Source organism: Salmo salar, chromosome ssa23 (assembly GCF_905237065.1).
Source record: "Salmo salar chromosome ssa23, Ssal_v3.1, whole genome shotgun sequence".
NCBI classification, from domain to species: Eukaryota; Metazoa; Chordata; class Actinopteri; order Salmoniformes; family Salmonidae; genus Salmo; species Salmo salar.
The window spans coordinates 36289174-36312403 of record NC_059464.1 but is presented as its reverse complement, the minus strand read 5'-3'; the positions used below and the strand labels follow the sequence as shown (position 1 = coordinate 36312403).

Sequence of the window (23230 nt, the reverse complement as noted above, 5' to 3'; positions counted from 1 at the left end):
GATGGAATATATGCATAGGCATACAGAGGCCCATTATCAGCTTCCATCACTCCTGTGTTCCAATGGCACGTTGTGTTAGCTAATCCAAGTTTATCATTTTAAAAGGCTTATTGATCATTAGAAAACCCTTTTGAAATTATGTTAGTACAGCTAAAAACTGTTGTTCTGATTAAAGAAGCAATAAAACTGGCCATCTTTAGACTAGTTGAGTATCTGGAGCATCAGCATTTGTGGGTTCGATTACAGGCTCAAAATGGCCAGAAACAAAGCACTTTCTTCTGAAACTCGTCAGTCCATTCTTGTTCTGAGAAATCAAGGCTATTCCATGCAAGAAATTGAAGATATCGTACAACGCTGTGTACTACTCCCTTCACCGAGAAGCGCAAACTGAAGTTGCTTACCAAGACGACATTGAATGTTACTAAGTGGCCTAGTTAACAGTTTTGACTTAAGTCAGCTTGAAAATCTATGGCAAGACTTGAAAATGGCTGTCTAGCAATGATCAATAACCAACTTGACAGTTGGAATTATTTTTTTAAGAATAATGTGCAAATATTGTACAATCCTGGTGTGGAAATCTCTTAGAGACTTACCCGTAAAGACTCAGCTGTAATCACTGCCAAAGGTGATTCTAACATGTATTCACTCAGGGGGTTGAATACTTATGGAATCAAGATACACTGAGTGCACAAAACATTAAGGACACCTTCGTAATATTGAGTTGCGCCCTCCACTTTTGCCCTCAGAACAGCCTCAATTCATCGGGGGATGGACTCTACAAATTGTCAAAAGCGTGCCAAAGGGATGCTGGCCCATGTTGACTCCAATGCTTCCCACACTTGTGTCAAGTGTGCTGGTTGTCCTTTGGTTGGTGAATCAATCGTGATACACGCGGGAAACTGTTGAGCGTGAAAAACCCAGCAGTGTTGCAGTTCTTGCATAAACCGGTGTGCCTGCCATCTACTACCATACCCCATTCAAAGGCACTTAAATATTTTCTCTTACCCATTCACCCTCTGAATGGCACACATACACAATCCATGTCTCAATTGTCTCCTTTAACCAGTCTCCTCTCCTTCATATTCACTGACTGAAGTGGATTTAACAAGTGACATCAATAGGGGACCATAACCTTCACCTGGATTTACCTGGTCATGTCGTGGAAAGACAAGGTGTTCCTAATGTTTTGTACACTCAGTGTAGATAGCATGCAATAGTAAATCAAATGGTTACTTTGGATAGTCAATTTCATGTGCCTTGGCTTTCATGCCAACAAAGTAAAAAAAACCTACTGAATCTTTCCATGTGCTCAATATCTTTTTGTTGATGAATAGGCATCAGCACCAGTTCACTCATGTTATTATCCATTTAATCTCACATGACATCATTCACCAGACAATGGGTCCAATTATCTGTTCTTTTCCATTTTTTTATTACGTTTTTCCAAAATTACAAACAGTCATGGTAAAGCCTACCCCTATAAAAATAAATGGGCTAAACAAAAGCAATGCCAAATAGTAATAAAATAAATAAATATTTGATATGCAAAATGTGTTCTACAGTATTATCAGGTCTGTATTCTTGCATGCATTGAGTCTCTCTGCCATACAAACAGTGTAGCAGGGCTGTAACAGTGTGGGTTGTGTAAATCCATTTGTTTCCCATCCAGTCTGATCTGTAGTGAATTGATGAGGAGTGATCTGTAGCTGAGATGCAAACTGAATAATTGCATTGAGAATATGCCATCTGGGAGTATTCGATTAGAGCTGTGTGTTTCTGCTGTTTCTGTCTGCTGTCTAGTACATAGATATACTGTATCCTGTTGCTTGGTCTGTGGCAGGAAGCAGCTGTGCTACTTATTTCTCTCATTAAAATGCAAATCAATTTATAACATTTTTGACATGTTTTTCTGGATTTTTGTTGTTGTTATTCTGTCTCTCACTGTTCAAATAAACCTACCATTAAAATTTTAGACTGATCATTTCTTTGTCAGTGGGCAAACGTACAAAATCAGCAGGGGATCAAATACCTTTTCCCCCTCACTGTATGTACTGGTCAATTTAATGTTTACATACTTGTCGAAACTACCACTAAGGACTCCAAGTCTAAGTTAAATGAACAGATATTTATTGATATTGTTGTGGAATATTGACTCAGAAATATTACACCTTTACTGGAACTTGTGAATTCAAATTAGACTTTATTACAAAATAGCAAAGTCGTGCTATTCCATGGAACAACAGTCTTTCTCAGCACAGAGCTTTGCCTTTATAGCATTACATCCTTACATAACGCATATGGGTACACCCCACATGCAAATGGAATAACTCCCCTTGTCCTTTCGCCATCCTTCTCTTTTAGTGCCTGGTCTTGCTTGTTCACGCCCATTAACGCCCACATCTGCTTAGAGTTAAATTATAATGGTGGCAGGACCGTTTATGTAATACAAAAATTATACATTTATTGTATACATGTTTCATGTATTGGTCATTTTGTTACCATCCTGTCTCCATTTGTATGTCCAGATGTAACAAATGTAGTCATGGGCATTTGCTAATGTAGTCATGTACCTAAACACTGAATTTTTACTTGGATTAAATGTCAGGAATTGTGAAAAAAATGGGTACAAACCCCTAATGGTTGAGACATTGCGTTGTCACCTGAGCGTTGTGGACATTCTGCAACGACCTCCACATTCTGAGTGTCTGAACAAAGGTGGAGGTGTAATATAAAAGTGGTTTGAAAGAGGCCATCAAAAAAACATCCTAAGAATTCAAAGGGTCTCATGTGAGAACAACTTTTGTTTGCAATCCAGAACAACTCTGGGAGCCTAAGCAATTGACACCCAACAGTGTCACAGACTAGTGCTAATTGCTCTGGATTAGCATTCACACCTAACCAATAGACTCATCTGGCTCTGGCAATAGAATGTACCCAGCCTGCAAGTACCCTCTAAAGTCAACAAGAAAATCCAAGTGAAGGATGCTCTAGAGATAAATATCAATGTAAGTATGTAAAATATTTATTTAGAAACAAATAAAATAAACCAACATATTAAAGAAATAACACTAGGTAAAAAAAATAAAAAGTTTTAAAAAATATACGTTAATGCACCAGGTTACTAATGACACACGTTTCCTGTCAGTGTTGATTGTTTTTGTCTGTCACACGTTCAGTTTTTGTCTGTCACAAATTTGAATCTATAACTACGAATAACTATAAAAGTTTAATACTAAAATACAGAACCAGAATACAAAGGTCTAACTACTGCAGTGCAGCATTGTTTAAGCTGTCACAGCATCTTGAACCATACGGTACTGTTCATCCTGTGGCAACAAAAGGAAACATTTTAAACTCCAGCAAAATAACTATTGAGAAGGTAACTATTGATAAGGTATGAGAGTGTAGAAGGTAAGAGTCAAGAAGTGAAATTATGTAGCCTACAAATTCAAACAAACTGCAGTACACTTTGCATAGTGCGAATTCTGTAATCCATGCAAACAATAAACATGAGGTTTGCATAAAATATTGTTAACCCCAAACTTTTTTTTTTAAAGTCTGAAATGACAGTGAAAAGAAAATAGCCATCCAATGGGCCACAACACTTTGGTTAATGTTTTTTAATGACAAAGTCTCGCAATGTTGACCGTCAGGCCTGAGGTAGAGGAGGATACTGTCAGATATATTGGCTCAGTCATTTAAGAATGTAAACAATAACTACAATAAAGAAAAATAAAAAACATTATGAACTGCCCAACCTTACCACAATAAGGTCAATTTCTGCATTCCAAAATAACAAAATTATGTTATGAAAAAGGTTGTCATAAACAAACAAAAAAACGAAATTGTACACAGACTATATTTCCATGGGAAACAAGTTACAAGAATCAGATTGTCAACAGTCCTCACTCCACTCCTCCATTCCATAACTGGAGGCAATACAAACTAGTCTTGGGATAGCCGCTTGAATTTCCTCTGAAACTCCTGGAAGGCAGTGGAGGAAGACTTGGGGACTTTAGTGGTCGAAGAGGTGAGAGGACAATATCTCTTCTGAGGGCAAGCAGACCATAAACCTACTGGGAGAGTAATAGTTCATTTGTTACAATAAATAAAACAACAACAAAAAACACCTCACATTTGACAGAAAGGAATAAAGAGAGATCTGAAACTGCATAGCTACACTACCGTTCAAAAGTTGGGGGTCACTTAGAAATGTCCTTGTTTTTGAAAGAAACACATTTTTTGTCTATTAAAATAACATCAAATTGATCAGAAATATAGTGTAGACATTGTTAATGTTGTAAATGACTATTGTAGCTGGAAACGGCTGATTTGTAATGGATTATCTACATAGGCGTACAGAGGCCCATTATCAGCAACCATCACTCCTGTGTTCCAATGGCACATTGTGTTAGCTAATCCAAGTTTATCATTTTAAAAGGCTAATTGATCATTAGAAAACCCTTTTGCAATTATGTTAGCACAGCTGAAAACTGTTGTGCTGATTAAAGATGCAATAAAACTGTCCTTCTTTAGACTAGTTGAGTATCTGGAGCATCAGCATTTGTGGGTTCGATTACAGGCTCAAAATGGCCAGAAACAAAGCATTTTCTTCTGAAACTCGTCAGTCCATTCTTGTTCTGAGAAATCAAGGCCATTCAATGCGAGAAATTGCCAAGAAACTGAAGATATCGTACAACGCTGTGTACTACTCCCTTCACCGAGAAGCCCAAACTGGCTCTAACCAGAATAGAAAGAGGAGTGGGTGGCCAGGTGCACAACTGAGCAAGAGGACAAGTACATTAGTGTCTAGTTTGAGAAAAAGACACCTCACAAGTCATCAACTGGCAGCTTCATTAAATAATACCCACAAAACACCTGACTCAACGTCAACAGTGAAGAGGCGAGTCCTGGACGCTGGTCTTCAAGGCAGAGTTCCTTTGTCCAGTGTCTGTGTTCTTTTGCCCATCTTAATCTTTATTTTTATTGGCCAGTCTGAGATATGTTTTTTTATTTGCAACTCTGCCTAGAAGGTCAGCATCCCGGGATTGCTTCTTCACTGTTGACGTTGAGACTGGTGTTTTGCGGGTACTATTTAATGAAGCTGCCAGTTGAGGACTTGTGAGGCGTCTTTCTCAAACTAGAAACTCTAATGTACTTGTCCTCATGCTCAGTTGTGCAACGGGGCCACCCACTCCTCTTTCTATTGTGGTTAGAGCTCGTTTGTGCTGTTCTGTGAAGGGAGTACTACACAGCGTTGTTCCAGATCTTCAGTTTCTTCGCTATTTCTCGCATAGAATAGCCTTCATTTCTTAGAACAAGAATAGACTGACGAGTTTCGGAAGGAAGTGTTTTGTTTCTGGCCATTTTGAGCCTGTAATCGAACCCACAAATGCTGATGCTCCAAATACTCAACTAATCTAAAAGGCGGCCAGCTTTATTGCTTCTTTAAATGAGCACAACAGTTTTCAGCTGTGCTAACATAATTGCAAATGGGTTTTCTAATGATCAATTAGCCTATTAAACTGATATACTTGGATTAGCTAACAAAACGTGCCATTGGAACACAGGAGTGATGGTTGCTGATAATGGGCCTCTGTACACATTGTATGTAGATATTTCATTACAAATCAGCCGTTTCTATCTACAATAGTCATTTACAACATTAACAATGTATACACTATTTCTGATCAATTTTATGTTATTTTAAATTGACCATTTTTTTTGGCTTTTCTTTAAAAAACAAGGACATTTCTAAATAACCCCATACTTTTGATCGGTAGTGTACAAAAACCACTTTCCTTACAAAAGACATGCAATGTAGGAAGCCATAATACATACATTTTCAACAAGTGGTTGATAGAGCATGCTATTACCTTGGGATTTCCGGACTATTGTTTTAGGACTCTCAGTCGTCGTAGCAACAGCAACAGCACCAGCACCAGCCATTTCTTATGGGAAAAAGTGTTTCAATGTGAAAAGGGTAGGTATAAATGTCTAATTACAGGTCATCATAATTGGAGTAACCATAATTGGAGTAAGACTAGGGCTGGGCGATATGGCCAAAATCTCATATCACAATATTGTTCAAATTTTATGTTTTTGAATAATACAAGTTCAAAATATTCAGGACCCTAGGGTGGCAAGACATAAATTAAGTGATTTCAATGTGGCATTCTACATTCTGATTGAACAGTATAAAACAACTTCAACCAAAAATAATGTTCTGCATTTTCATACATTTCTGCATTTCCTGCACTTTTTGTATCATTTTCACCCTGTCCCGTAGGGCTGCATGATAGATATTAGAGGTCGACCAATTAATTAGGGCCGATTTCAAGTTCTCATAACCATCGGAAATCGGTATTTTTGGATGCCGATTTTGCCAATTATTTTTTTTTTTAGACCTTTATTTAACTAGGCAAGTCAGTTAAGAACACATTCTCATTTTCAATGACGGCCTAGGAACGGTAGGTTAACTGCCTTGTTCAGGGACAGAACGACAGATTTTTACCATGTCAGCTCAGGGATTCAATCTTGCAACCTTACGGTTAACTAGTCCAACGCTCTAACCACCTGCTTTACATTGCACTCCACGAGGAGCCTGCCTGTTACGCGAATGCAGTAAGAAGTCAAGGTAAGTTGCTAGCTAGCATTAAACTTATCTTATAAAAAACAATCAGTCAATCATAATCACTAGTTAACTACACATGGTTGACGATATTACTAGTTTATCTAGCCTGTCCTGCGTTGCATATAATCGCTTAGGTACACGTTGCTCCAACCATAAACATCAATGCCTTTCTTAAAATCGTTGCGAACTGTGAAGACTATTTCTTCCTAACAAAGACAGCCGACTTCGCCAAACGGGGATGATTTAACAAAAGCGCATTTGCGAAAAAAGCACAATCGTTGCACGACTGTACCTAACCATAAACATCAATGCCTTTCTTAAAATCAATACACAGAAGTATATATTTTTAAACCTGCATATTTAGCTAAATGAAATCCAGGTTAGCAGACAATATTACCCAGGTGAAATTGTGTCATTTTGCATTCATTGCGCGCAGTCAGGGTATATGCAACACTTTGGGTAATTTGTCAGAATTTTACATAATTATGACATAACACTGAAGGTTGTGCAATGTAACAGGAATAACGTTTTGTTTGAGATGATAGTTTCCGGATTCGACCATATTAATGACCTAAGGCTCGTGTGTCTGTGTGTTATTATGTAATAATTAAGTCTATGATTTGATAGAGCAGTCTGACTGAGCGATGGTAGGCAGCAGCAGGCTCGTAAGCATTCATTCAAAATAGCACTTTCGTGCGTTTTGCCAGCAGCCCTTCGCAATGCATTACGCTGTTTATGACTTCAAGCCTGTCAACTCCCAAGATTAGGCTGGTGTAACCGATGTGAAATGGCTAGCTAGTTAGCCAGGTGCGCGCTAATAGCATTTCAAACGTCACTCGCTCTGAGACTTGGAGTAGTTTTTCCCCCTCTACATGGGTAACGCTGCTTCGAGGGTGGCTGTTGTCGATGTCTTCCTGGTTCGAGCCTAGGTAGGAGCGAGGAGAGGGACGGAAGCTATACTGTTACACTGGCAATACTAAGTGCCTATAAGAACAACCAATAGTCAAAGGTATCTGAAATACAAATCGTATAGAGAGAAATAGTCCTATAATTCCTATAATAACTATAACCTAAAACATCTTACCTGGGAATATTGAAGACTAATGTTAAAAGGAACCACCAGCTTTCATATGTTCTCATGTTCTGACCAAGGAACTTAAACGTTAGCTTTTTTACATGGCACATATTGCACTTTTACTTTCTTCTCCAACACTTTGTTTTTGCATTATTTAAATCAAATTGAACATGTTTCCTTATTTATTTGAGGCGAAATTGATCTTATTGATCTATTATATTAATCTGTTAGGGCTAGGGGGCAGTATTGACACGGCCGGATAAAAAACGTACCCGATTTAATCTGGTTACTACTCCTGCCCAGTAACTAGAATATGCATATAATTATTGGCTTTGGATAGAAAACACTCCAAAGTTTCTAAAATTGTTTGAATGGTGTCTGTGAGTATAACAGAACTCAAATGGCAGGTCAAAACCTGAGAAAATTCTGTACAGGAAGTACCCTGTCTGACCATTTCTTGGCCTTCTTTGTCATCTCTATCCAAAACAAAGGATCTCTGCTGTTACGTGACACTTCCTACGGCTCCAATGGGCTCTCAGAAGGCGGCAAAAATCTGAATCGTGGCTTTGCAGGCTCTGGCTGAAAAAAAGTAGCGCGTTTGGATAGTGGCTGGTTACAGTATTGTGAGACTCAGGCGCGTGCCCGCGTCGACCGAATGCTTTGTTTTCTTTCCTCTGTTTACCTAAACGCAGATTCCCGGTCGGAATATTATCGCTTTTTTCCGAGAAAAATTGCATAAAAATGGATTTTAAACAGCGGTTGACATGCTTCGAAGTACGGTAATGGAATATTTAGAATTTTTTTGTCACGAATTGCGCCATGCTCGTGACCCTTATTTACACTTCGGATAGTGTCTTGGAACGCACGAACAAAACGCCGCTATTTGGATATGACGATGGATTATTTTGGACCAAACCAACATTTGTTATTGAAGTAGCAGTCCTGGGAGTGCATTCTGACGAAGACAACAAAGGTAATCAAACTTTTGTAATAGTAAATCGGAGTTTGGTCAGGGCTAAACTTGGTCGGTGTCTAAATGGCTAGCCGCGATGGCTGGGCTATCTACTGAGAATATTGCAAAATGTGCGTTCACCGAAAAGCTATTTTAAAATCGGACACCTCGATTGCACAAAGGAGTTCTGTATCTATAATTCTTAAAATAATTATGTTTTTTTGTGAACGTTTATCGTGAGTAATTTAGTAAATTCACCGGCAGTGTTCGGTGGGAATGCTAGTCACATGGCTAGTAAATTCACCGGAGGTTTGTGGGGGGTATGCTAGTTCTGAACGTCACATGCTAATGTAAAAAGCTGGTTTTTGATATAAATATGAACTTGATTGAACAAAACATGCATGTATTGTATAACATAATGTCCTAGGTGTGTCATCTGATGAAGATCAAAGGTTAGTGCTGCATTTAGCTGTCTTCTGGGTTTTTGTGACATTATATGCTAGCTTGAAAAATGGGTGTCTGATTATTTCTGGCTGGGTACTCTGCTGACATAATCTAATGTTTTGCTTTTGTTGTAAAGCCTTTTTGAAATCGGACAGTGTGGTTAGATTAACGAGAGTCTTGTCTTTAAAATGCTGTAAAATAGTCATATGTTTGAGAAATTGAAGTAATAGCATTTCTAAGGTATTTGAAAATCGCGCCACTGGATTACACTGGCTGTTGCGTAGGTGGGACGAATTCGTCCCGCCTAGCCCAGAGAGGTTAAGTTAAAATAAGTGTTCATTCAGTATTGTTGTAATTGTCATTATTACAAAAAAAAACTAAAAAACGGCCGATTAATCGGTATCGGCTTTTTTTTGGCCCACCAATAATCGGTATCGTCGTTGAAAAATCATAAAATCGGTCGACCTCTAATATATATGGGAGAAAACAAATCTAGGCCTACAGTAGTTTATTGGCGAAGTATTGAAATCATGGAAGTATAATGATTATTGTAATTCAATAGTTGGAATATAGAGGGCATCACTTTGAATACATTGTTATTTGACATAAATTAATAAGCGAGGGAGGAATTATTTTTACAGGATAGATAAGAACGTGTTGGTCAGTGTTTCCTAGAGGACCCTATACAATGTTACATTATGTGTGTATTCTCTTACATCATGTAGCTAGCTAGAAATCATGCTTTGCCTAAAGATGGGTTAGCTGATGTCACGAAAACGATCCGCACGCTTCAAATGGGACAGAAGTTTGAGTTGTTGTGATTCTGGATAGCCAGATAGCTACCAACAATACAAGAAACTGTCATGTGGGGAATCGTAAGGGACTTGTTTCAGTTAGTATAATATTTTTCTTGATAGAAATGTCTTGAGGTGTTTTGACCGATTTCATGTCAATGCTAATATGGAGAAAATTCACTAGCTAGCTAACCAACAACTGTAACAATGTATTTGAGAGACAAGTGCTCATTGAGCAAATGTATTTGTTTTCAATAAACATTGAAGAAATATAGTTTACATGTCAACAACTAAACAAATGTTTTACTTCACAGTTGCGCATGCATCGGTTGTGTTGCTAAACAACCAGCCCGTCTATTCCTCTCTGATTTAGAAACATACTGATCTAGGCCTGCATCAGCAATGGTATCAATCAGGCTGCATTATTGGCTAGCTACGTTTGCGCTGATTGATTACGTTTGGATAACTAGTTAGCGATTAGCATTAGTGGCGAACATGATTTATTTTAGCCCCCACTTGCTAAGAAAAGGCAAACTAGATGTTTGCAGACTAAGATACACAAACTAATAGTGTAATTACAGAATGCTTAGAAAGCAGCATCGAGGAGAGGGACAACTTGCAAGCAAACGGAGTAAACAAAAAAATTTCACACGCCAGAGTTGCATATCACATTTAACAAACCAAAGACTGAAATACAGTTTTAGAAGGTAAAGTTAAAACGCAAACTGGTCCTTGCATCAATACGGAACCCAGTAAAATATGCTATACCGCCCAGCCCTAAGTAAGACAGAGCAAGGATATCTGTTTTGGTACTACTTACCCTTCATTGAACCAGTCTGTGTCCGAGTGTCCATGGGTTCTTGTCCATCTTTGAAGTTGAACGACTCTGGCAGCACACTGAACCTCAGAACACTGTTCTCCTCAAGAGGCAAAAGAGCAGGGCTCCTGATCTTATTTGTACTTTTTTCCACTGTATCAGGTTTGCTGGATGGCACCGCCTTGATCCTAGATTTCTTCAGTCTGAGTTTCAGGCCATTTAAGATTCTCTCTCTTTCAATGTGCCGCAAAGTCCGCTTGGCCCTTATGGTTCTTTCTGGTGTGGCTCGTCTTTCAGAGGATAATGCATTACCATCTGTCCTGGTCGAGGTAACAGTCTTTTTGGCAAATTCAGCACAAACAATCTTCGGAGCAAACCCTCTTCTGCTTCGTAGTCTTGATGCTCTGCCCCTGGACTTTGTCTTCTTTGTCGGCACAAAACTGTTCTCCCACTCGTTGAAGAGCCGTTGTCTGACTGGGCTTTCCACTGGCGGGCTGGTCTCGGAGGGCTCTATCTTCCAGGACTTGACATTCACACTGAGGGTTAGAGGAGGTGCTGGAGCTTTGTCTGCAAAAGGTCTAGGTCGAGAAGAATTATGGTCCTTGCGTTGGCCAGTTACTACAGTCCCATTTGTCCTCTGGGGCGAGGAACCAAACAAGGCCAGACTTACTGTGGTGACCCTTGAAATCTTAGTCCTAATTCCAGGTTCTGCTGGCTTCTGGAGATTGCGACCGTTTGAAGGCCGCTCTACTTCCAAAGAGTTAGAAGTACTTGTATTGGGTGGCTCGAAATCGTCATCTGTGTCAGTCAAGTTGACCTCAGGAACAAGTTGAATGAAGGGACCCAAACCTTCCCTTATTTTCCTTCGCTTTCTTGGGACAGACAATTTTGAATGAGGACCTTCAACACATCTCTTGTGTCCAACCCCTTTATGTTTAACCTTGTAGGTACGATTTATTTTAGGAGATAGATGCTTGTGACATCTTTGTGCCAAGGAGAGTGATGTTAGAAAACTGATTTTCTCTGCTGGTTGGCGTAGCAGATTAGAAGTAGGAATGTGAACTGTAGGAATGACTTCACTACCCCCAAGGTTTCTTTCTTCCAAAGTGACACTAAGTGCTTGTACACGTTCCATTTGTTTCTGGAGTGGACCTGGTAGTTTCTGCTTTGGCTGTACATTGTCGCACACTAGCTTGGACATTGGGGTGGATACCTTGAGAAAGTCTTCATAGCTCGAGAAGACATCTTCAATTTCAACTTCAACAATGTTTGGGCACTTGATGGGCAGGCACAGTGAGTGGGGTTTTGACAATGGCAAGCTCTTCGCCCCATTAGTGTATGGGCGATCAGTCTCAGATTCACTATCAGACAAGACAATAGTTTGGCATTCAATGCCTGTAGATTTCCATGATTGGGGATTCCCATTCCCTTCCCTCTTTCCTTCTGCTGTGCCATTGGATTTACATAAATGCAGGCTTTCCCTTTGTTCTGCATTTGTTGTGCTCGGTTCAACAGCCAAAGTTCCCTCGACAAACATCTTTGCATTCACAGTGGCCTTTGTCAAACCCAATTCAGTATTGTACTGGCATTTGCAGGACAAAGAATTGGTGGACCCACTGAACACTGCCTTCCAACGTGAGAGACAACAGTAATCTTCCGATTGGACATCCACTTCGTATTTTACAGTTGTCAACTTTACATCTACTCCCTCAGATGATTTATCCTCCACGGAGTAATCTTTCAACTCATTCAGCTCCACATCCACTGGCAATTTCAACTGGTCTTCTCCCACTTTGTCTTGCAGTAGCTGGCCATTGAAAAACCGCATAGCCTCTTCTGGTGGCAGCACGTTGATCTCCAGGGAGGAAAATGGGTCACAAAAAATGATGCTTTCACTTTCTTTAACTGGTGAGAGGGTCTGTGTAGAGCTGTGTGCCAAACTTGACCCTTGGATTTCTTTAGGATCAGATTCAGAGGGTGCTGGTCTCTCTGTCTGAATCACCTCAGTCTGCATGTCACAGACAGAGTCTGCAGAATCTTCATTTCCGGTAAAATTCCGTTTTGGTTGTTCAACTCCTCTTTGAAGAGTCTGTTGGTCATATCTTAGTGACCATGGGAATCCAAACTCCCTGTCTATGTCATCAAGCTGCTTATTGGTGTTCAACCATGAGGACTCTTGACCTGGGACCTCGGGGTAAACAGAATCATGTTTAAGAATGACACATTTCTCTTCAACTTGAGCCCAGTTTTTGCGCCTGACTTGTGAAAATATGACAGACTGTGATGACATATCTTTGCCACACACAGATCTAACCTCTCGCATTATATTCTGTAAAATACCAGATCTTGCAGCATCCATAAGCTTCTGCCCATCTCCATCCCAATAGAGGCTTAGTAGCTTGCTTTCAACCAGTGTCTCAGAGCATTTTGGATGTTGCACAGTGTCTACCAACTCCTTCAATTTACCAAGTCTCCATTTGACTACAGGAACTGAGGACAATTCAAAAATGTCCTCATCTGAAACTACTTCTTCATTTGTTTCCTCACTCAATTGGTTAACATGCACATGAGTGGTCATTTCTGTGCCCGCTAACTCTTTCCTCTGAGTGGCTTGACATTTCAAATTAGATAATGGTTGAGAATCCACTTTCTCTACATGTAAGCAGTTTGATAGTGACCATTCAGACTCAAAATATGAATATGTCTTGGCCAGTTCAACATCGGAAGTTTCTGAATCCTGAGTCAGTGTTTTTTCAGCACCTGCTTCTAATGTAGCTTCTGGTCTGACCTTGGGGAGCTTTTGTCCAGATTCATTTGTCAAAGAAGCAGATACAGTAAGGGTTGTTTGGGTTTGTGATGGACTTTGGTCACAAGATTCTTCCCCAGGGTTGCTCACATTTTCACCACCAGTTGAGAATGACATACCTTGGGTAGTCAAGGGCATTCTATCAGCCACGTTGAGTGATGCGTTTGTCTGCATAGACTGCGACAGTGGTTGTACAACGGCGATGGCCTTCTGCACCGTAGGAACAGAGGGGGCATTACTTGCAGATGATCCTTGCCGTACCAGAGCACTTTCATTAGGTTTATCTCCTATCAAAATAACATTTTCTGCTCTAAATCCTTTTCCACTTTTGTCCTCTGTTACCGTTACGTAATAGCCCTGTCTTATGGGGTATGACGGAGGCACAGACTCACAGTTTTGCTGGCCTGAAAACGGCATACCATGGTTTAGCACAGATGAAGATGGTCCAGTGTTGGATATCAGAAAATGTTTTGGCTTGTTACGTAGGGTATGGGCTGAGCCTTGGTTTGGTATGTATTGCAGAGAATGTGCTCCTGACCCAACCACATGTCCCGTCTTGTTCAGCACGGGTCCATGGGAGTGCTGGCCTGGGTATGGTGGAGGAGCGGACTCACGGGTGTGCTTGACTGAAGACTGTATACTATTGTTTGACACAGATGACGATGGTCCAGTGTTGGATACCAGAAAATATGTGCCGTCTGCCTTGTAATGTAGGTTAGATACGCCTTCGAAATGGGGCCTAGGATATGGGGCATGGTGTGCATTATTTTCAATGGCCCCTGTCTGACTGTTCATATTTGCACAATTTGACGCAAGTCTGTTCTGTTGTGGTGGGTTGGTAAGGCCTGCAGGGCGATATCTTTGAAAATTATTAAGAAAAGGGTTATGCATTACATTGTATTGAGGATTCTGGCTAATGTTATGTATTGGCATTGACTGCCCCACTGTAGCATTTGATAGATTGACCTGGTTGTTGCTGTCCGTGAGAGGTTGGAAGGGATACATTTGACTGTGGTTTGATGGGTCAGTTTGGACAGGTGTGCCATGTTGAACCCTGTTCATCTCAGTCCTGTTGTTATTGTTTTGATTTAGAACCAAATACAACAATTGTTTATATGCTGTGGGAGACAGTGGAGATGTCTTTGATGGCACGCTACTTGTCTCCTGTGCACTTTGCAAAGAGTTTGGTGATTGTGGATACCCCTGATGAGGCGCTTGAACTGCCATCCTACTTGAATCCTTTCCACTTGCTACAGTCCATTGATGATTGACATGATTGGGACTCCTACCCATGCCAAGAGCAGCAGAGGTACCACTGGAGGCCCCCTCTTGTCTGCCAAGTACCAGCTGCTGACTGCCACTTGCTGGGCTTTGGAGATAAATACAATTTGTATTCAGTGATGCATTAATATCAGAGGGGCAGTGAATGGTTGCACTCTCACCATCCTGTACCAACCTCTGTGAATTGTTACTATTACCACCCAAAGACCCATGTCCCTGCTGAAAAGTGGGTTGAAATGCATCGTTAACCCTTCCGGGCAGGGTGTGATGGTATCCACTTTGTGATGTAACACCAGTTGATTGTGCAGCCGCATTGTTAGTCAAGAGTGATGTCAAAAGGGGACTAGTGGCCATTAGGGCCTGCTCTTTTGTGGGTGCCTGTTTATTCTGGGTCTGTCCACTCCAGTAACCTACACTGGTTACTTGGCTGCATTGTGGTAGACATTCACCACCTTGAGTATATGGGACCGCTGGTCCGACTTCCCTACCTAGTGTATACGCCACAGATGGTCTGACCGGCCCATATTGATGAGAATAGGTGCTTGGATTCCCACTCAGCTGACCACTGGTGACTTGGGGACTTGAGGATTGTCCAGTGACTGATCGATCCGGTCCACTTTGGGGCCAGGTAGAGGTCTGCATTCTCCTTGGCTTCTCAGTCTCGCCTTCTGCCCTGTGGTATGGCAGAACGTAACCATTTCTGAAATGAGAAACATGTTAAACCAGGATTAGCCCAACAAAACGCACAGTAACAAATGTAGCTTGAATCCAATGGTAAAAATCTAGGGTATGGCAATCTGGTGCCAGAAAGCCATCATATTCTTTGAAAGCATAGAAGTGATCGGTAGGCTAGCTGATATTCTTTCACCACTGATCTAAACTGAGGTGGGCCGCTCAACTGGAGATACCCAAGATGTGGGCACACTGCATCAGCGCTACACCCATGACTTAGGGTACGCAACAGATAAACTCATACACACATCGGAGGTTGAGGGGTCTGGAACGGTACATTGAGAATGTACAGATGGGAACTGAAGACAAAAATGATCAGATATAAGTGGACTCAAGGTAATGGAGGAGACTTGAGTCCAGTAGAAGTACAAGCGGTCACGTCAAGATAAAACGGCTACTAGAAATTGAACCTCTCTCGAATTCAAGGTTATACATTGACTTAATGATGCATTCATCACTACATTCTCATGACAATGTAATGTCTCTCATAAAACATGACTTTGTCACAGGGGATGGATTTATCAGAGCTTCATTTTCTTTATTTACGGTACATTTTCAATCTGTGCTGTATTGTTTCCTGTGATGGAAACCGTATGACTTGCGCCCATTTTTATTGTATAATTAGCTTATTAGTATGGGTTATGTTGATGGAGCTTGTGTGTGTTACTGTAGCGAAAAGGGTAAATACAGAAAGTGTCGGTTTCAGGTCAGTCAATTTTAGTTCTGTATATTAAGATTAAGGAAGTATGTAAAAGAACAACAGTCGGGTCTCAGTTCCTGTTAAGAAAAGCTAGTTTTTGTGAAACTAGGCCGAGAAGGTAGTGGAACTCAACATCCAACAATAGTTGAAGAGTAAGGAAACATCTGGGAGGGGGGCCAGAGCGATCTGCCCCTCCCAAAAGATAGAATTTGTAGATAATTGGCCCTCTTTCTGGGACTCAACCACAAACAGGACGAAGCCTGGCCTGTTGAGGAGTGACCGACTCCATCCTAACTGGAGGGGTCCTCTCATCTTATCTATGTATGTTCATAGATAAGATGAGAGGACCCCTCCAGTTAGGATGGAGTCTGTCACTCCTCAACAGGCCAGGCTTCGTCCTGTTTGTGGTTGAGTCCCAGAAAGAGAGGCCTGTCTAACTCCCCTAGCTCCACAATGAGATGGGGTGCAGGCCAGGGTGCAGGCTGTTAGCCAGCCTGCCAGCTTAGTGGAGCCTGCCACTAGCACAGTCAGTGTAGTCAGCTCAGCTATCCCCATTGAGACCGTGTCTGTGCCTCGATCTAGCTTGGGCAAAACCAAACACGGCGGTGTTCGCCTTAGCAATCTCACTGGAATAAAGACCTCCATTCCTGTCATTATTGAAAGAGATTGTGATATCTCACATCTCAAAATAGGGCTACTTAATGTTAGATCCCTCACTTCAAAGGCAGTTATAGTCAATGAACTAAATCACTGATCATAATCTTGATGTGATTGGCCTGACTGAAACATGGCTTAAGCCTGATGAATTTACTGTGTTAAATTAGGCCTCACCTCCTGGTTACACTAGTGACCATTTCCCCCCGCATACCGCAAAGGCGGAGGTGTTGCTAACATTTACGTAGAACATTTCAATTTACAAAAAGACGTTTTCATCTTTTGAGCTTCTAGTCATGAAATCTATGCAACCTACTCAATCACTTTTTATAGCTACTGTTTACAGGCCTCCTGGGCCATATACAGCGTTCCTCACCGAGTTACCCGAATTCCTATCGGACCTTGTAGTCATGGCAGATAATATTCACATTTTTGGTGACTTTAATATTCACATGGTAAAGTCCACAGACCCACTCCAAAAGGCTTTTGGAGACATCATCGACTCAGTGGGTTTTGTCCAACATGTCTCCGGACTTACTCACTGCCACAGTCATACTCTGGACCTAGTTTTGTCCCGTGGAATAAATGTTGTGGATCTTAATGTTTTTCCTCACAATCCTGGACTATCGGACCACCATTTAATTACGTTTGCAATCGCAACAAATAATCTGCTCAGACCCCAACCAAGAATCATCAAAAGCTGTGCTATAAATTCTCAGACAACCCAAAGATTCCTAGATACCCTTCCAGACTCCCTCCACCTACCCAAGGACGTCAGAGTACAAAAATCAGTTAACCACCTAACTGAGGAACTCAATTTAACCTTGCGTAATACTTAAGAGCCCTGTCTAACTCGATGCAGTTGGACCCCTAAAAACAAAAAACATTTGTCATAAGAAATTAGCTCCTTGGTATACAGAAAATACCCGAGCACTGAAACAAGCTTCCAGAAATTTGGAACGGAAATGGCGCTACACCAAACTGAAAGTCATCCGACTAGTTTGGAAAGACAGTACCGTGCAGTATCGAAGAGCCCTCACTGCTGCTCGATCATCCTATTTTTCCAACTTAATTGAGGAAAATAAGAACAATCCCAAATGTATTTTTGATACTGTCGCAAAGCTAACTAAAAAGCAGCATTCCCCAAGAGAGGTCCCGTGTGGCTCAGTTGGTAGAGCATGGTGTTTGCAACGCCAGGGTTGTGGGTTCCATTCCCACGGGGGACCAGTATGGGGGAAAACATTTATGAAATGTATGCATTCGCTACTTTAAGTCGCTCTGGATAAAAGCGTCTGCTAAATGACTAAAATGTAAAATCTAGGATGGCTTTCACTTCAGCAGTGACAAATTCATGAACTTCTTTGAGGAAAAGATCATGATCATTAGAAAGCAAATTACAGACTCCTCTTTAAATCTGCGTATTTCTCCAAAGCTCAGTCGTCCTGAGTCTGCACAACTCTGCCAGGACCTCGGATCAAGGGAGACACCCAAGTCTTTTAATACTATATCTCTTAACACATTGATGAAAATAGTAATGCCTCTAAACCTTCAAGCTGCATACTGGACCCCATTCCAACTAAACTACTGAAAGAGCTGTTTCCTGTGCTTGGCCCTCCTATGTTGAACATAATAAACGGCTCCCTATCCACCGGATGTGTACCAAACTCACTAGAAGTGGCAGTAATAAAGACTCTCTCTCTCTCTCTCTCTCTCTCTTGAAAAAGCCAAACCTTGACCCAGAAAATATTTTTTTTAAACTATTGGCCTATATGGAATCTCCCATTCTTTTCAAAAATGTTAGAAAAAGCTGTTGCGCAGCAACTCACTGCCTTCCTGAAGACAATGCATACGAAACGCTTTCTTCTGGTTTTAGACCCCATAGACTGCACTTGTGAAGGTGGTAAATTACATTTTAACCTGTTGGGGATAGGGGGCAGTATTTACACGGCCGGATAAAAAACGTACCCGATTTAATCTGGTTACTACTCCTGCCCAGTAACTAGAATATGCATATAATTATTGGCTTTGGATAGAAAACACCGTAAAGTTTCTAAAACTGTTTGAATGGTGTCTGTGAGTATAACAGAAATCATATGGCAGGCAAAAACCTGAGAAGGTTCTCACCAGGAAGTGGCCTGTCTGACAAGGTGTTGTTGTTCTTGTCTCTGTTTATTGAAGACTCAGGATCTTAGCTGTAACGTGACACTTCCTACGGCTCCCATGGGCTCTCAGAGCCCGGGAAAAAGCTGAATGACATAATTCAAAGCCCTGGCTGAAACACACGAGCGCTTTTGCTAAGTGGTCTATCAGCGGACAAAGGGCTTCATGCTCGTGCACGAGACGACACCATGTTTTTATTCTATCGTCTCTGAACGGATTCAACGACTCCCGGTCGGATTTTAAACAGCGGTTGACATGCTTCGAAGTACGGTAATGGAATATTTAGAATTTTTTTGTCACGAAATGCGCCATGCGCATGACCCTTATTTACCATTCGGATAGTGTCTAGAACACACGAACAAAACGCCGCTGTTGGAACATAACTATGGATTATTTTGGACCAAACCAACATTTGTTATTGAAGTAGAAGTCCTGGGAGTGCATTCTGACGAAGACAGCAAAGGTAATAACATTTTTCTTATAGTAAATCTGATTTTGGTGAAGGCTAAACTTGGTGGGTGTCTAAATAGCTAGCCCTGTGATGCCGGGCTATCTACTGAGAATATTGTAAAATGTGCTTTCACCGAAAAGCTATTTTAAAATCGGACATATCGAGTGCATAGAGGAGTTCTGTATCTATAATTCTTAAAATAATTGTTATGCTTTTTGTGAACGTTTATCGTGAGTAATTTAGTAAATTCACCGGAGGTTTGCGGGGGGTATGCTAGTTCTGAACGTCACATGCTAATGTAAAAAAGCTGTTTTTTGATATAAATATGAACTTGATTGAACAAAACATGCATGCATTGTATAACATAATGTCCTAGGGTTGTCATCTGATGAAGATCATCAAAGGTTAGTGCTGCATTTAGCTGTGGTTTTGTTTTTTGAGACATTATATGCTAGCTTGAAAAATGGGTGTCTGATTATTTCTGGCTGGGTACTCTGCTGACATAATCTAATGTTTTGCTTTCGTTGTAAAGCCTTTTTGAAATCGGACAGTGTGGTTAGATTAACGAGAGTCTTATCTTTAAAATGGTGTAAAATAGTCATATGTTTGAAAAATTGAAGGTTTTGCATTTCTAAGGTATTTGAATAACGCGCATCGGGATTACACTGGCTGTTGAGTAGGTGGGACGCTAGCCCATAGAGGTTAACAACAGCAACAGAAATAAATGATGCTCAACTGGGACCACTGGCTGATGTGATTTATTTGGACAAAACACAACGCAGAGAGTACGATTGACATCTGTTACACATTTATCAAATCACTCATTCAATAGCCAAGCATTCTCGAAAGCAAACAGATCGGTAGCCTTGACAGTATGGGTACGCTACAATATTGCTGTACAATATTAGATGTGCAACATCATAGCCCATTTAAAAAAGGTGCTACATGTTATATTTGTGGCCAGAAAAACTCTTGTCAAATTGACTGGAGCTGAGAGATTTGTATAAGTACCACATCCTAACAAATTGTGGCATGTAGTAGAAATATTGGTCCAATAATATTTCTCAGATACCGGAACTTGTGAATTCAAATAGACTTTATTACAACGTAACAAGGCGAAATTGGGATGTTCTTTAGACCTGAGGAAAGAGTGCCTACTACTGGCCCTCCAACACCACTTCCAGCAGCATCTGGTCTCCCATCTAAGGACCGACCAGAACCAACCCTGCTTAGCTTCAGAAGCAAGCCAGCAGTGGGATGCAGGGTGGTATGCTGCTGGCTTAACTTGTTTACACCCATCTTAACATGGATATCCCTCCTCTTAATGGCATAGATTCTGCTGGTGGTGTAACCATAGCAATGATACAAAAAAATGCCTAATGACCGTTCCCTTTGCCTAATGACCAAGACACACACACACACATACATACATACATACATACGGTAAAGCCAATATTGATTCTGCTTACTACTTACTCTAAGATACATAACACATGTCATGGAAAATCCCCTATAGGCACAGCATGTAGCTGTGGCACAATTGGTTAGCGGGCGGCTCACCAATAAGAAGGCTGCAACATTAAAATGCATTATTTTGGTGGAAAATGTCTTTGAACACTATTATTCCTCTATTACTGTAGATATATTAAAGACATTTTCCGGAATTATAATGAAAAAAATATTACATGTAGCACCTTTACATTTCAGAGCATATATCGAACCAGGAGATGAAACCAATCATTCATAGATCAACAAAATATTTTAAAACAATGTATTTTGTAAAGAAATGTGGGCTGTAGCATTTACTTTTAAATTGTTCCCAATGACAATCAATCTTGCAGAATGCGCATACAGTGTCTGGCCCTCACTTGGCTGCAAGCGTTTTTTTGTTAGGAAAAACCACTAAAACGTTCTACACACACACACACACACACACCTCTGCTGAAATTTGCCATTGTGCTTTCTTTAAGGAACTTTCATGGCCCAGTTCCAACATCTCCAAATCATACAAGAAATTGGGGTGTTTTTCTTACCATAAAATGAGAACAAAGGCGTTTTCCCGGCAGGGTTCTAGCGCTCGTTCACAAAGCACAAATATAATATGGCACAGTTTAATCAATGAAAACATACTAGGCTGTTGTGTGTGACAGTTTTATAAATCCCCATAATACGTGGTGCACACAAATCCTAGAATCTCCATTTACGTCAGAATTTCGTAAAAAATGTAAGCACTGTTAATAAATGAGGCCCCAGGCTTCGTGAAGTTCAGCTAACGTTACGCCCTTACAAAAAATGATCGCAGTCAGAGTGCAATATAACTACAGTATGCTGCAAATACTTCGTCCAAAACAAGGTTTTTTTTCACTGTTGTAATTTTGCAGTCTAACTGCAGTTAGAGTGCAGTATAACTTTTGTTATACTGCAGTTTCATAAATATAATATGTTTTGTAAGTGCGCGACTACTTCATTCACCCAAGGTCTGTAGCCTACTTTAATGTACATTGTTAAACGCTTACCTTGTACCTATGTTTGTCCTCTGTAGATGCGTGCCTTTGTTTGCTGAAATCTATAATTTTTTCTCGAAGATGGCAACTCAGCGAAAATGCGCATGCTCAATAAACATTTGGAGACCTAGGCCTGTCGTCGGAGATTCAAGGTATGCGTTTCAGAACTAAATATTTTTGTTGAAGTATTGACCTTGAGCTAATCGATTTAGTCGGAGATTAATTCCACAAAGCCTGTTCTCTGCTCGACTCCGTTGATAAACTTCCTTCACGATGGAGTTGAGTTTAGTCAGCTACACCGGACCACCCTGTGTCACGTGTGTATCATGTGAAAGACAGCCACCGGTGGCTATCTAAAACTAGTCTAAGTTGTTATGCGCTTTGGAATTCGAAAATGTATTAATAAATCACAATATCATAGGCAGGATCATTGAGAAAATAAAGCCTACTTTCTTCCTTTTCAGTCGGTCAAATGAACACTGCCTTACAGAATTGCCTTGCTTTAGTCCGATTTTATTTGCCTACAGTTTGAGTTATCTGCTGTCCAGCATGGCTAGCTATGTACTTCATGTTAGTAAGAGATAGACCTAAAATTATATTTTAGAAAAGGTACTTACAGATTATTCTAAAGACACGTTGTCCGTTATTATAACCCGTAATCCTTAGATTGCTCCTTTGACTCCAGTTTCAGCAGCCACGCCAACTACGTTTGCAACAGTAACTTTTTTCTGAGGTGCGTTCAATTCGCTTGAACGTTTGCTACGTTGCGGACTCTTCCCCCCAAAACGTTCTTGTCGACTTTGAGGTACGTTTGTTCCCATTTGGTGGGTGTGACTCAAATCTTCCCTGTTTTTCAACTGGTCTTTCAGTACAGCTTTCAGTACAGCCAAATAGTTAGTGGTGGTGCGCGCTAATAGCATTTCAATCAGTGACATCACTCGCTCTGAGACTTGAAGTAGGGTTTCCCCTTGCGTTGCAAGGGCCTGTGGCTTTTGGGTAATGGGCGCGATGGGTAACGATGCATTGTGGGTGTCAGTTGTTGACGTGTGCAAGGGTCCCTGGTTCGAGCCCAGGTTGGGGCGAAGAGAGGGACGGAACCTACACTGTTACACTTGCAACACCGGGGTTGTGGGTTCAATTCCCACAGGGTACCAGCATGGAGAAAAAAAATACAATAATCTATGCACAAACAACTGCAAATCACTCTGGCTAAGAGTGTCTGCTAA

At 40.9% G+C, this 23230-nt stretch overlaps 1 protein-coding gene across 4 annotated transcripts; it reads right to left on the bottom strand.

Annotated features, from left to right (window-relative positions):
• Positions 1-2183: 2183 nt before the first annotated feature.
• On the bottom strand, positions 2184-22949 carry si:ch211-106e7.2 (uncharacterized). Of its 4 annotated transcripts, none has more exons than XM_045706454.1 (4): positions 22622-22949; positions 10720-15503; positions 5877-5951; positions 2184-4073 (listed from the first exon to the last, which is right to left on the bottom strand). In XM_045706454.1, exons 2-4 carry the CDS (start codon positions 15443-15445, stop codon positions 3946-3948), a joined length of 4929 nt encoding a protein of 1642 aa, XP_045562410.1. In that variant the 5' UTR covers positions 15446-15503; positions 22622-22949; the 3' UTR covers positions 2184-3945. The 4 variants fall into 4 exon arrangements, with proteins under 4 accessions (XP_045562410.1, XP_014025425.2, XP_014025424.2 ...); XM_014169950.2 differs by having other exon boundaries at positions 2184-4076; positions 22622-22933; XM_014169949.2 differs by lacking the exon at positions 22622-22949 and adding an exon at positions 22017-22312 and having other exon boundaries at positions 2184-4076.
• Positions 22950-23230: the final 281 nt, after the last annotated feature.

Coding starts and splice junctions, on each gene's coding strand:
- si:ch211-106e7.2 (XM_014169950.2), bottom strand. CDS start 15,445: ATGCAGACCTCTACCTGGCCCCAAAGTGGACCGGATCGATCAGTCACT. Junction 5,952..10,719: donor ACAGACTGGTTCAATGAAGG/GTAAGTAGTACC, acceptor TTTTCCCATAAG/AAATGGCTGGTGCTGGTGCT. Junction 4,077..5,876: donor AATAGTCCGGAAATCCCAAG/GTAATAGCATGC, acceptor TTACTCTCCCAG/TAGGTTTATGGTCTGCTTGC.